Below are 13,682 nucleotides of genomic sequence, written 5' to 3'. Positions count from 1 at the left end.
TTCTAAAATACAATTCATATGAAACACATGGAGATAACGAAGAGTATTCCAAAATCAAAAGTCCACAAAACAATTCGAAACAGGAGCACAGCAAACATGGACCTCCACAACATCAGAGGTGTGATCAGGTGACATGGAAGAGTGAGCATCCCCTGTCGATCGATCACACCCACCGTGTTCTCCTTGTCATGATCGGGAAACAACGGAAAAATCCATCGTCAATTCAGTGTAGAAACAATGGACTAACAATTAGCATGAAAAACGCCTGTCAGCACTTGACTCAATGATATGCAATTGATCTGCTGACAATTAAGGTCCTTGTATCGACCATAGAACTTACGAAATGATGACTTTAAACGACACCGCTAAAATTCTTGTTTCATCAACTTGTTGGACCATAGAACTTAGAAAATGATGACTTTAAACGACACTGCTGAAATTCTTGTTTCATCAACTTGTTTGTCAATAATTTACCTCGTTTTAGAAAGTGTTCATACGTAGAGCATGCTCTTGCGTATCGAATCAACTGAGATATATAAACTCCGTATCTGCAGGTGATGAAGGTATATTGCTGCACATAAGTAATGAAGGTTGATGAAAGAAAAGTTAAAGTCACTGTTCGTTATTTCCAGATATTTCATTGATAATTTGAAACATATTGTAAACTATGTTATACATTCTACAGATAGTGGCATTTTATTTGCACATAAAGATCCATATTATATTTCAGCGAGGTTAAACACAGATGATACAAACAATTTTTTTTTGTTTGGAGGAGAATAAGTATCATGTCACAAGCTAAGAAAAGCGGATAAGTCTTAGAATTTTTTCTCCTAAGAATTGGAGAATGAAATAGGCTTGTAAAATATTACTAATATTTCAATAAAAAAACAAATATTGACAAATCACACTCAGTAAAGGTTTACAGGTTAAAATAAATTTCAGAATAAGTTAGCTTGGTGCTAAAAATGTAATATAAAAATTAGAAAAATATACCAAGCCAGGTGAATTTTGTGAGGGAAAGCAAAATGGTATAAATCACCCTATATCATATGGGCTGATTTTTACCATTTTGCTTTTCCTCATAAAATTCACCTGGCTTGGTATATTTTTCTAAAGTTTATATTACACTTTTAGCACCAAGCTAACATATTCTGAAATTTATTTTCATCTGTAAACCTTTACTGAGTGTGTTTTATCCATTTTTATAATTTTATTGAAATGTTACTGACATTTTCCAAGTCTATTTCATTTTCCAATTATTAGGAGAAAAAATTCTAAGAATTATCCACTTTTCTAAACCTGTGACATGAATATTAAGTCTCCTTCAAAGATAAAATTTGTTTGTATCATCTGTCCGTAAACAAAGTTTTATTTAGAGCAGATTTGACAATTGCTTGTAGATAATAATCAGACTGTAACTTTTATTGATTTTGCACTAGGTAATATTTAATCTAGCTTAAATGGACTTTGAATGCATCTTGTTCAAGTTTTTCCATGTTGTCTTTAAGGATCTTTATATTGATAATTATAAAAGGTGATCTGCCTTGATGTAGTGAATTGATAATTTTCTTACTGCTGTTTATATTCTTGAATCAATTTTTTTTTTCATAAAATTAACAATACGTTTCGACTTTTCCTGCTTTTTGTAAAAACCGTTTAATTGTAAACTTTTGTCTGTGTGTTTATCACTTGTACAATGCCTATTGATTATGACTGAAGCGGGTGGAGTCAGGACCATGTAAGGCGTGTAGGAGCAAAAAAAATTAAAATATTCAAAATAAAAATGGTTTGTCGTGTTTGAATTTTGATCAGCAAGTATCTGTTTTTTATGAAGTGCTCGGGAAAATATGATTTAATATTAAAGACGGGGTTCCTCCTTTTTGACTCAGATACGTATTCGATATTTACAGAGTCTTGTGGTTTATGTACTTTTTATTTGTCAAAATATTTTAACCAGATTGTTTGCAACAGGGGAAATACCGTTGCCAAATTTATTGTTCTTTGTACTCAGGAAATATTCCGGTGATCTCCCCTTAACTTTATTTGTGTTATATCCTGTTATATCCTTATCGTCATTTAATAAATGACAATTCTCACTCAATATACATTGTTTTGTTATATTTCAACTATTGCGGTAGCCTAGCCAGATCACTAGGATTACATAAAGATGATTCCCTTATGATCTTGATAAAACTTCTCTCAACTTTTTACGTAGGTCTAATAGTATTTTTATACTAGTAGAAGGTTAATTATCTTCAAACACAAGTTTGGTTGTAATATCTGTCGAGTGAATAAACAGTCTGAAATATACTAGTATATATATCATAATCATAACTTTATCAAAGATTGTGAAATTTATAGAATTGTTTTAAATTCTTGTCCTACAATAATCAGATATGCAAGGAAGATGCTTCTAGTAAGTCAAAGTTTTAGATGCTGCAATTTCAACTATGACCCGCCGGATAAGATATTTGGAGCAGGTTACTCATTTCTAAGTAATTACCTATACCCTTGTTAATCGGTCAAACTTATAATCTCACTGATACCATTACTTAGTGATATTGTCTTCTTTATTCTGTGAAAATTTCATTAATTTTTAAATACAAAAAATATGAGAAAAAACCTTACCTGTCATAAATGAATATAGGTAGGGGGACCCCGTATACGAAACAAGTGCCTGTGCTGTATATCGTAAACCAAAATGGATCTAGTGACGCATAAAAAGGAAATCTGCTGAAAGAAGACCTGAGGAAATTTTATGGTCGATACAATAACTTTGAACCTCAAGATCATGATAATCTTTAATAGCTTCTGTTCGAGTCAAAATATTTTAATGTATTTAAAAATATTTTAATATGTAGATAACTTTATCCGATCTTGCATCGTCAAGACCACAGATGTATATAAGTATTTATTTATTCACCAATCAAGGGCCCTCTGGGGGCATATACAATTAAGAGACAAACAATATAATCATTATAACAATGCAAAATTGACATGATCCTCACTTGTAAAAGTTCTCAGATTTGAAATACTGATATACCGGGTAGTTCACAATGAAATATTAGCATTACATATAATATAATAATAATAAAGTATGAAGAGAAAAAAAAATAATAATAAAAATAAAATACCAGGCTCCTTTATACTGCAATGATCAGGCGGATAATAGCTATGGCACGCCAAATTCACAAATATGAGCAAAACATAGTTTCATAGTCGATAAACTAGGTTTATCGGTTGTAAACTATAGTTTACGGACTGTAAACTATAGTTAACAACGTTAATCTATATTTTACATCTGTAAACTATAGTTAACGCAATAATCTATGTTTCACAACCGTAAACTATACTTAACACTGAAAACAATCATTTGCGATTGCAAAACATAGATTATCTGATAAATACAGTTTCACGATTTGTAAATATAGTTTACAAACCGTTAACTATAGTTAACGATCTGATAAATATAGTTTCACGATTTGTGAAACTATGATTAACAACTCTTAACTATAGTTTACGATCGTAAACTATAGTTTACAAACGTGAATCTATGTTTATCAACAAAATCTATTGTTAATGCTTATTACAGACATATAAACTTAGATTATCATTCGTAAACTATAGTTAACAACCGTTAAATATAGTTTTACAGATGAAAACTATACTTAACGAATCGTTAACTATAGTTTACGGTTTGTAAACTATAGTTTACAGTCGATAAACCTAGTTTATCAAATGTGAAACTAGGTTTATCTCATTTTTGTGAATTTGGCGTGCCATAAATAGCAAACAAGTACATGTAATCAAATTATTATTAATAATAATCATATAATTACAAAAAGTATGTATATTTTGTTGGCCTGGCAACATAAGGTACCAAGGGGCGATGCCTTTTGAGCAGTCTGGAAAAAATGAAAAACCAGGTTGCTCGGTCTTGTACCTCAAGCAACCAAGACAGCTTGTAGGAGGAAAACTTAATTTGTTGGCCTGACTACTTGGGGCACCAAAGGACGGTGCCTATTGAACAGTATGACAATACAGACTGTCAGTCTTGTGCCCCAAGTAGCCAGGACAGCTTGGAGGTATAGAGGATCCTAGTATATAACTTGAAATGTAATGCATATATTTAAGATATACTTCTTCAGAAATCAGATTCCATTGTTCTGAATCATTTTACAAATTTGAGTAAGAATTTCAACATTTTCATTGGTCATTAACCATATTAGTTTTTGGTCATTGTCCATCTTATCAAAATTCTTACAATATTTTTCTATTATCTTATACAAAATAGCCCTTTCTTCCTTTACATGACTACATATGAATAAAAAATGTTTTTCATCATCAACTAAATTGTTGTTACATCTCTGACAAAACCTTTCATGTCGAGGAATGTTTTGATATCGCCCCCTTTCAATTTGGAGTCTATGGGCTGATATTCGAAAGCGAATTAAATTTCTTCTATGTTCAAAGTTTTTAATTGATCTTAAATAATTCTCAAAGCCAAAATTTTGTTTGAAAATGCAGTAGTTTCTTAACTTTTTGTCAGAGTTAAGTCCGAGATGAAGATATGCCATTCTTTAATGTAGTGTTTAAATAAACAGTTTCTAATGACAGTTTTAATTTTATATGTTTTTACTGAAGACAAATCTTTAATTCCCATGATATTGGAAATAAAAAAGTTGATTGAGCCTTACCATGAAGATGTGTTTTGCTTAAAAAGTAAATTCGATTCATAGAATGCATTTGTGCAATAAAGTAAATGATTGGCCAAGATTTTCTAGTCTGTGCCAGTAACTTAGCAAGCTTTTTAATATGTCAAAATGCAAGTGAAACCTTCCCAATTCAGACAATACAGCAAAATTTGTTGTGGATTTATGTACACCAAGAATTGATTTACAGAATTTAAGATGGAGTTTTTCACATAATAAATTTGAATATACTCTGTCTATGGTACAGCTAGAATCTGTGAATTTCTTAGTAAATGGATTAAAGCAACCCCAGATTTCAGAGGAGTATAACAGTATTGGTTTGATGGTGTGGTCAAATATGTGAACAATGGTTTTAATATCAGGGTTTAATGAAATTATGTCTTTTTTGAGTTTGAAAAATGCTTTTAGAGCTTTTTGATATAGTTGTTTTTGTGCGAGGGAAAATGAACCAGAGGTGCAGAATGAGACCCCAAGGTATTTGTAATTGGACACACATTCAATTCAACATCAGCAAAGAAGAACTTTAATTTTAATAACCTGCCCGCTTTATTAAAAAAAACAACTTATAAATTTAGACACGTCTTTTATTTTAAGTGAATATCAATAATTAATATGAAATGTGCAACTCTTTCAACAAATTTTATCAAATAAAAACAAGGATATCTGAAGACTAAAACAGTCGATGGTCTCATTTATCCGGATTATTCTCACGATTTCAATTTTCATTTTATTGAACATCCGGTTTGGATTCAAGATGGAAGAAGAAACAGACCACAAGCTTCCAAACTTGAAAATATGCATAGACAATACAGAATCAGACGAAGAAAAACGCGATGCTGTGTCTATGAATGTCGAGGAGGAGCTCGATTACAATGAGGATCTTGATAGCGAGGATGGTTCGGGAGAAGATGACGTAGAGTTTAACGTCCGCTTGGGAAGTGTGAAAAAGTCAGATGTTGGATCGAAACTAAATGTTCAAGATGACAGCAGAGTGATAAAATCAAAGTCAGAGAGTGAGGAAGGAGAAATAAGTGACTCTAGTGATGATGCTCCGGTTGAATTCAATGTAAGATTAGGGAAGACTCCAGTCAAGGGCCAATCCACAGGATTTCTTAAGGTTACAAGATCATCTCATTTTAATTAATGAGATTGTTTAAAAAAAAGATTCAAAAAACAAAAAACCCGGCTCTAAGTATAAATCACATTAATTGGTCTGTTGAAGGCATCTATGCAAATTATCTTGCAATCCACTGGATTGATCACATCATGAAACCAAAAATTAGACAGTTATTTCTTAATTATAAACCGCTTTCCCGTTTATAAAGCATTAATTGACCCCGTATAGCATAGGTTAAAATAATCTTTATTCCTTAATTGTTGCAATTTCTTTTACAGATACCTGAAAGCCATGATTCTAGGAGAGATGAATACCACAATGTAAGTCAGGCTGGTTTTATATACAGGTGACTCTCGATGGCTCGAACTCCGATCTCTCGAAGTGAATCTCCGATCCCGTTTTTTTCCTCTATATGATTAAGCAAATTTACTCCTGATCTCTCGAACTTCTATCTCTCGAAGTTCTCTATCTCTCGAACCAAAATCTTGGTCCCGTTACACATATTTCATTGAATTTTACTCTCTATCTCTCGAAGTTTTGATTGCGCGTTTATACACGCCAATCAAGCGTAAAATTGATGCAGTCTGGACTTACCTGGAAACAGTGAACGCCTTGGGCTGGCATGGAGGTGTTAATTGGGTGTTTACATAGATGACACTCACCTGAGGGTCGTCCGTGTTTTGATGTAATTAATTGGTTATTAATTACAGGGTAGATTATAAACAAATTCACAACTTAATTCGAATTGAAATTGAGACGATAATTTTTAGAAATTTAAAATTTATAGATGTTCGTTTCAGTAAGTTCTGATAGACTTTGAACTTATTATGATTAAATAGAGTCTAAATAATTCCAGCATGGCAAATATTGCACAAGAAAATTCCTTTCTCAAGGACTGAATACCGATTAAGAAAAATCTGGTGAACACTGGTGAAGGTCCCGATCAAGCCGCGGAATAACCAAACCGACAATTGCTATTCGTGTTTCATGTAATTATGAATAATAACAAATATAAATACTGAAACTTTAGAAATTCGTTTTATTTATTCGAAATACAATCATTGTTGTTGATATCATGTTAATTACCTGTCAAATACGATTGAAAACGTGCAATGACTTTATTTACATATACTTCCGGTATCTTTAAAAGTAGAACTTCGGTGATCGGAACTGAAAATTCGGGATTTTTTTTACTTTCTATCTCTCGAACCCCTCGATCTCTCGAACTTTTCTTGCAGTCCCTTGAACTTCGAGAGATCGAGAGTCACCTGTATTTACATAGCAATGTCAGCACGGTCCTACTAAACAGAGTATGCTAGTACGATAGAGTACTTTAGAGTACGCTAGTGAAATTTTATAATTTAATGCAATTAAACTGCTTTTTGTATGTTTTTCTACATTTTTTTTAACATAATATACATATATCTTAAACTAGAGGCCGTTGGGCCACATCGCTCACCTGAGCACTGTGGCTAGGAAAAAGTAGAAATTGGTTTATTATTGAAAAGTTTAAATCCAAAAGTAGTCCCATGACCAATCATGGCTTTGCTATTCTTGAGAAGAAGATTTTTAAAGAATTTTCCGATACATGTCTATGTGAAACTTTGGTCGGCCATTGTGGCCCCGCCCTACCCCTGGGGGTCATGATTTGAACAAACTTGAATCTACACTACCTGAGGATGCTTCCATATAAGTATATATTGATCAATTATGGCTTTGTTATTCTTGAGAAGATTTTTAAAGAATTTTCTGATATATTTCCATGTAAAACTTTGGTCGGCCATTGTGGCCCCGCCCTACCCCTGGGGGTCATGATTTGAACAAACTTAAATCTAAACTACCTGAGGATGCTTCCATATTAGTATGATCAATTCCTGGCCCAGTGGTTCTGGAGAAGAAGATTTTTAAAGAATTTTCCTATACAGTAAAACTTGGTTATAACGAAGTCGCTGGGACCTATGAAATCACTTCACTATATCCGTAATTCGTTATAACCGTATAAGAAAGTAATTAAATGTATATATTAGGGGATCCAAGATGACTTCACTATATCCGTGAATTCGCAATATCCGTGTTCGTACTAACTGAGTTTTACTGTATATTTCTATGTTAAACTTTGGTAGGCCATTGTGGCCCCACCCTGCCCCCAGGGGTCATGATTTGAACAAACTTGAATTTACACTACCTGAGAATGCTTCATTATAAATATGATCAATTATAGCTTTTCTATTCTTGAGAAGAAGATATTTTAAAGAATTTTCCTATATATTTCTATGTAAAACTTTGGTCGGCCATTGTGACCCCGCCCTACCCCCAGGGGTCATGATTTGAACAAACATGAATCTAATACCTGAGGATGCTTCCATATAAATATAATCAATTATGGCTTTGTTATTCTTGAGAAGAAGATTTTTAAAGAATTTTCCTATATACGAGGGCCGTTCAAAAATTACGCGGACTTGCTGCACAGAAAAAATATTTGGTGACATAATCGGGCAAAATGTCACACAAAATATAAAAGAATCTTTCTTTATATGGTCTACCAAATTTCATATCAAAATGTTGTAAATTGGTATCAATTTTGAGCGATTTTTCAGGACATATCATGAAGTCATGGAGCAGCAACATCTTCGACGTCACAGATATCATAAAAAAATATGTGATTGAGCTTTTATTTTCTCAACATTTTCCTAAGAGTACCTGTACAGTTTGAGTTATCTTATCTACTCAACATCCAAACACCATTTCTTGTCCAGCTTTAAATCTATTTAACAAGTAAAGAATATTCTTTTTTTGTTTTAAAACAAAAAACTGCAGGTATTTATGAGATATAGTGTGATATTGATGACTCTCAATCACGTTCTTTACAGTCCGGAAAAAGTTTTCGTCGATAATCTTCTTCCCGTCCTCCCGTATAGCCATTTTTCAGAGGTCTAATGGTCTAAAATTCCTATTTGCTATTTGTGGACGAATGTCACGAATATCGTAGTTTACTATATGTTTTATTATTCATATTTTGGATCTATGTTGGCAATATCTCGAGCATTACGCATAATTTAACTAAAGTGTGGTGCGCCGTCATTTCACGAAACGTCATTTTCACAGTCGTTTTCACGGGAATCGCATCAGAGGAAAATTACTTTATTTCTGTTAGTACTTCAAATATCACGCCAGAAATTCAAATACATAATAATAGAACAATTTAAAGATACATTTGAGAAAATTGTCGAAAAATATTGCGAATTATAGAAAATAAATGAGTTAAATTTTGGATTCCAAATGCTTTTGCTTCAGTTTTTTGTCGCGCTCCGTACCTCTCAATCAGCGATATCAATATACCGATAATTTTAGTAGAATGTTTTTAAAATACATAAATTTGGTCAAAATTTATTGGAATCTTTCAGATACATATTTCTGTGAAAATTCATAACTCTATGACGTCTTTAAGAGTAAATAATAGCACAGTCCGCGTAATTTTTGAACGGCCCTCGTATTTCTATGTAAAACTTTGGTCGGCCATTGTGGCTCCACCCTACCCCCGGGGGTCATGATTTGAACAAACTTGAATCTACACTACCTGAGGATGTTTCCCCATAAGTTTAATATTTCCTGTCACAATATCTTCTTGAGAAGAAGATATTTAAAACATGCCACCAAATTTTCATTAATTCCCAATTATCTCCCCTTCAATGAGGGCATGGCCCTTCATTTGAAGAAACTTGAATCCCCTTCACCCAAGGATGATTTGTGGCAAGTTTGGTTGAAATTGGCCCAGCGGTTCTTGAGAAGAAGTCGAAAATGTGAAAAGTTTACGGACAGATGGACAGACAGCTAGACAGACGGACGCAGGACAAATTGTGATCAGAAAAGCTCACTTGAGCCTTCAGCTCAGGTGAGCTAATAAAATGTGTCTGTGTTCCTTATCTTAGAAGTTATTTTAAATTTTGACTTCAGGTTACGGTTTATCGTTTTATCCCAATCCCTATCTAATTTAACTTCAAATGTTTCATTGTTAGAGTGAAAAAATATTGAATTTTACGCAATACAATTAGTTTAATTTTTGTAAATAATATTTAATTGAAATTAATAACTCTGAAACAAGATTGTTATCAAGATCGGGGTGTTGATAACCTTAAATGCATTGAATCATGAATGTTACTTTCTTGTCAAACTATCACTAAAATTACAAATATTTGGGACAAATTTTGCAATATTATTTTATGATACTGTTTAATCAAGTTGTATATACATAAATAAATAGTCTAATTAATATTGAAATACACAATTTTTCTAGCATACTCTGAAGTACTCTATCGTACTCTAGCTTACTCTGTTTAGTAGTACCCATGTCAACAGAAAACCACAGGAACAAAGCGTAACCTACCATGGTTTTCCTAGGATGCATCTGCGGTTTTTACCTACCTTTTGGAAAGTTATTTTGTTTAATTATTTTTATTATGCATCGCACCATTGTGTTTCTTTACATGAGAATCAGAGCTCTTTTTTGTTCCATTCTTTAAAAATTGTTTATTGACTGTCTTTCTTATTGCTGATTGCACTGGATTACTAAGTATCATGCAAAGGAATTGACAATTACTGTCCAACTAAATGGTAGTACGCAGATATCATTAAATCGGTTTAGCTTAATTTTGTGTTGTAGTACAAATTAAAATAAAGTTTACAGAAAACTTGCACATGCTTTGTGTCTTTAAATTTGACTCCACCCTCAATAATCAGCTTTAAAATGCCAGCCAATGAAAGGAGATGTTGCTTTATGCCGATTGGAATTTTTGATTCAAATAAATACTTTGGTGTGATCCATCCTATATAAGTATATACTCGTCAAATTTCGTATATTTTTATCCCTTTATTTTATTTTGAAGAAAAAATCCAAACCCAAAGCAGACAGAGCAAGAAGACTTGGTCTTGAAATATCTAAGAGGGATCCCTCAATTAATCTCCAGGAGTTATACAGAAGGTGTGCATGCAGCTGACTTTTATTCTCTCTTGAAATACATGTATATTTGTTTTTGCTGCCCTTAAAGCCCAGCATGAAACTTACCAAAAATATTCAAGAATTCATGTGATGTTATTTAAAAATAATGTTTTCTCCTTGTCCTGTTTACTAAAGTCTGGGACTTGAGGAAGACAAAATTGATGAAGATCATCGTGGAATTCGCTTGGAGGCCATTCATTTTCGTGGACTTAAAGACATGAATACAAAGGATGTGTTTGAGTACTACAAAGAATTCAATCCTGGAAATGTTGAATGGATCGATGATCAGTCATGTAGGTTTTCGTAGATTTTTTGTATGCTTTTGTTGTGTGATGGGATATAGAATGATAAAAAGTTATTTTGATTAGATTTTTATGAATAAAAAAATCATATTTTCAAGTGGAACGTAAATGTTGCATTTCCATTTGAAAAGAGACTTACAGGGTTTTTTCACCCCATGTTATTTATGCCCTTTCACACGCAAAAATAATTTTATTCTATTTTTCGTCTATCAAAGTTTTGATTAAGAAATTATAGTAAGTTTTTAGCTCTACTGGTCAGAGACCAGAAGAGCTTATGCGATAGTAATGCGTCCGTCGTCCGTCCGTCTGTCTGTCTGTCTGTCTGTAAACAATTTTTCAAAATGCTACTCCTCCTACAGTTTTGGTCCGATTTCAATATAACCTGGCACACAAGTAGACTACACCAAGATACATAATTTTGTGCATCGGTTTATGATTTGGAAGAATGGTGTTGCCGTGGTTACTAAAAATAGAAATTTCTGTGAAATTCTTTCGAAATGCTACTCCTCCTACAGTTTTGGTCCGATTTCAGTATAACTTGGCACACAAGTAGACTACACTAAGATACATAATTCTGTGCATCAGTTTTTGATTTTGATGAACAGTGTTGCCGTGGTTACTAAAAATAGAAATTTCTGTGAAATTCTTTCGAAATGCTACTCCTCCTACAGTTTTGGCCCAATTTCAGTATTACTTGGGACACAAGTAGACTACACTAAGATACATAATTCTGTGCATCGGTTTTTGATTTCGATGAATGGTGTTGCCGTGGTTACTAAAAATAGAGAATTTTTGTGAAATTCTTTCGAAATGCTACTCCTCTCACAGTTTTGGTCCAATTTCAATATTACTTGGCACACAAGTAGACTACACTAAGATACATAATTCTGTGCATGGGTTTTTGATTTTGATTAACGGTGTTGCTGTGGTTACTAAAAATAGAAATTTCTGTTAAATTCATTCTAAATGCTACTCCTCCAACAGTTTTGGTCCAATTTCAATATAACTTGGCACACAAGTAGACTACACTAAGATACATAATTCTGTGCATTGGTTTTCGCTTTCGATGAACGGTGTTGCCATGGTTACTAAAAATAGAAATTTCTGAGAAATTCTTTTAACATGCTACTCCTCCTACAGTTTTGGTCCGATTACAATATAATTTGGCACACAGGTAGACTATACTAAGATACATAATTCTGTGCATCGGTTTTTAGCTCTACTGGTCAGAGACCAGAAGAGTTTATGCAATAGTAAGGTGTCTATCGTCCGTCCGTCTGTCTGTCTGTCTGTAAACAATTTTTCAAAATGCTACTCCTCCTACAGTTTTGGTCCGATTTCAATATAACTTGGCACACAAGTAGACTACACTAAGACACATAATTCTGTGCATCGGTTTTTGATTTCGATGAATGGTGTTGCCGTGGTTACTAAAAATAGAATTTTCTGTGAAATTCCTTTAAAACACTACTCCTTCTACAGTTTTGGTCTGATTTCAATTTAACTTGGCACACAAGTAGACTACACTAAGATACATTAAATAGTGCATGGGTTTTTGATTTTGAATGATGTTGCCATTAGTACTAAAAATAGAAATGTCCATGAAATTCCTTTAAAACATCACTCCTTCTACAGTTTTGGTCTGATTGCAATGGCTTCTTTTCTTATCCTTTGTTATAAGTACAAACCAGTAGAGCTACAGTCTCGACAGAGACTTCTGGTTTGAATTCACCTTATTTTGAATTCACATATTTTAAAGAAGGGCAAAGGGGGGAGGGGAGGGGAAATAAAATGGGGGCAAAACTTTTCCAGCATACAGTATAAGTCAATGTACAATATTCTAATTCTGTGGAGGTTAAATTTATTGGATAATTTTATAATTTTTAAACCTAACATTATGGATGACAACACTCTATTTAGGTAATGTGGTATGGCAAGATCCATTGTATACAGCCAGAGCCATGCTCAAACTGAGCCGGAGCTACGAAGAGGTCTCACGAGGTGACAGTAGGGCAGAGGAAACCTCAGATTTAGACACTGGTAAACATGCATTGTTATGTACAATTACACGCATGTAAAATTATACGTCATTGAAATGTTAACTGAACAGCATTCCTTACAAATTTTTAGTGATCAGTGTTTATTCTGTTTTAGGACAGATGGGTATTATGATATATGATTGAATCACAAAAGCAAGGAAATATGGGGGAAAAATCAATTTTTATAATTTCACCAGCATATGTATACATACCGATATTTAAAAATATATAATAGTCATGTTATATGCAGGTACTCTCAATTTTGTCTGTTTAGATAAAGACAAAACAAAAGAACCAAGGAAGAAGAAGCTGGTGAAGAAACAGAAGAAGAAAATGAACAGCAGTAGTTCTTCTTCTTCCTCATCCTCCTCTTCTTCTAGTTCCTCAGAGGATGAGGATGAATCACCAAAGAAGAGAAAGCCAGTAAAGAAGACATCCCCCTCCTCAGCCAAAGTCAGATCTCCGCCCAGCAAGGTGCCCCCGCAGAGTGAGAGGAAGACAGACTCACAGCCA

General features: G+C 33.4%; 1 protein-coding gene across 2 annotated transcripts in view; it reads left to right on the top strand.

Annotated features, from left to right (window-relative positions):
- Positions 1 to 5,459: 5,459 nt before the first annotated feature.
- Positions 5,460 to 13,682, top strand: part of LOC134278285 (DNA ligase 1-like) — a 14,692-nt gene continuing 6,469 nt past the window's right edge. For both annotated transcript variants that reach the window (XM_062760602.1, XM_062760601.1), the window contains exons 1-6: positions 5,460 to 5,832; positions 6,111 to 6,152; positions 10,716 to 10,810; positions 10,964 to 11,121; positions 13,051 to 13,170; positions 13,444 to 13,682. The exon at positions 13,444 to 13,682 is cut by the window's right edge and continues 106 nt beyond it. In XM_062760602.1, coding sequence (XP_062616586.1) covers positions 5,470 to 5,832; positions 6,111 to 6,152; positions 10,716 to 10,810; positions 10,964 to 11,121; positions 13,051 to 13,170; positions 13,444 to 13,682 — 1,017 coding nt within the window. In that variant the 5' untranslated portion in view covers positions 5,460 to 5,469. The remainder of the gene's footprint in view (positions 5,833 to 6,110; positions 6,153 to 10,715; positions 10,811 to 10,963; positions 11,122 to 13,050; positions 13,171 to 13,443) is intronic.

The sequence above is a fragment of the Saccostrea cucullata genome, unplaced genomic scaffold (genome assembly GCF_032062105.1).
Source record: "Saccostrea cucullata isolate Sc308-1 unplaced genomic scaffold, CSIRO_AGI_Scuc_v1 ctg6176, whole genome shotgun sequence".
Taxonomy (NCBI): domain Eukaryota; kingdom Metazoa; phylum Mollusca; class Bivalvia; order Ostreida; family Ostreidae; genus Saccostrea; species Saccostrea cuccullata.
This window is presented reverse-complemented; position numbering and strand designations above follow the sequence as displayed.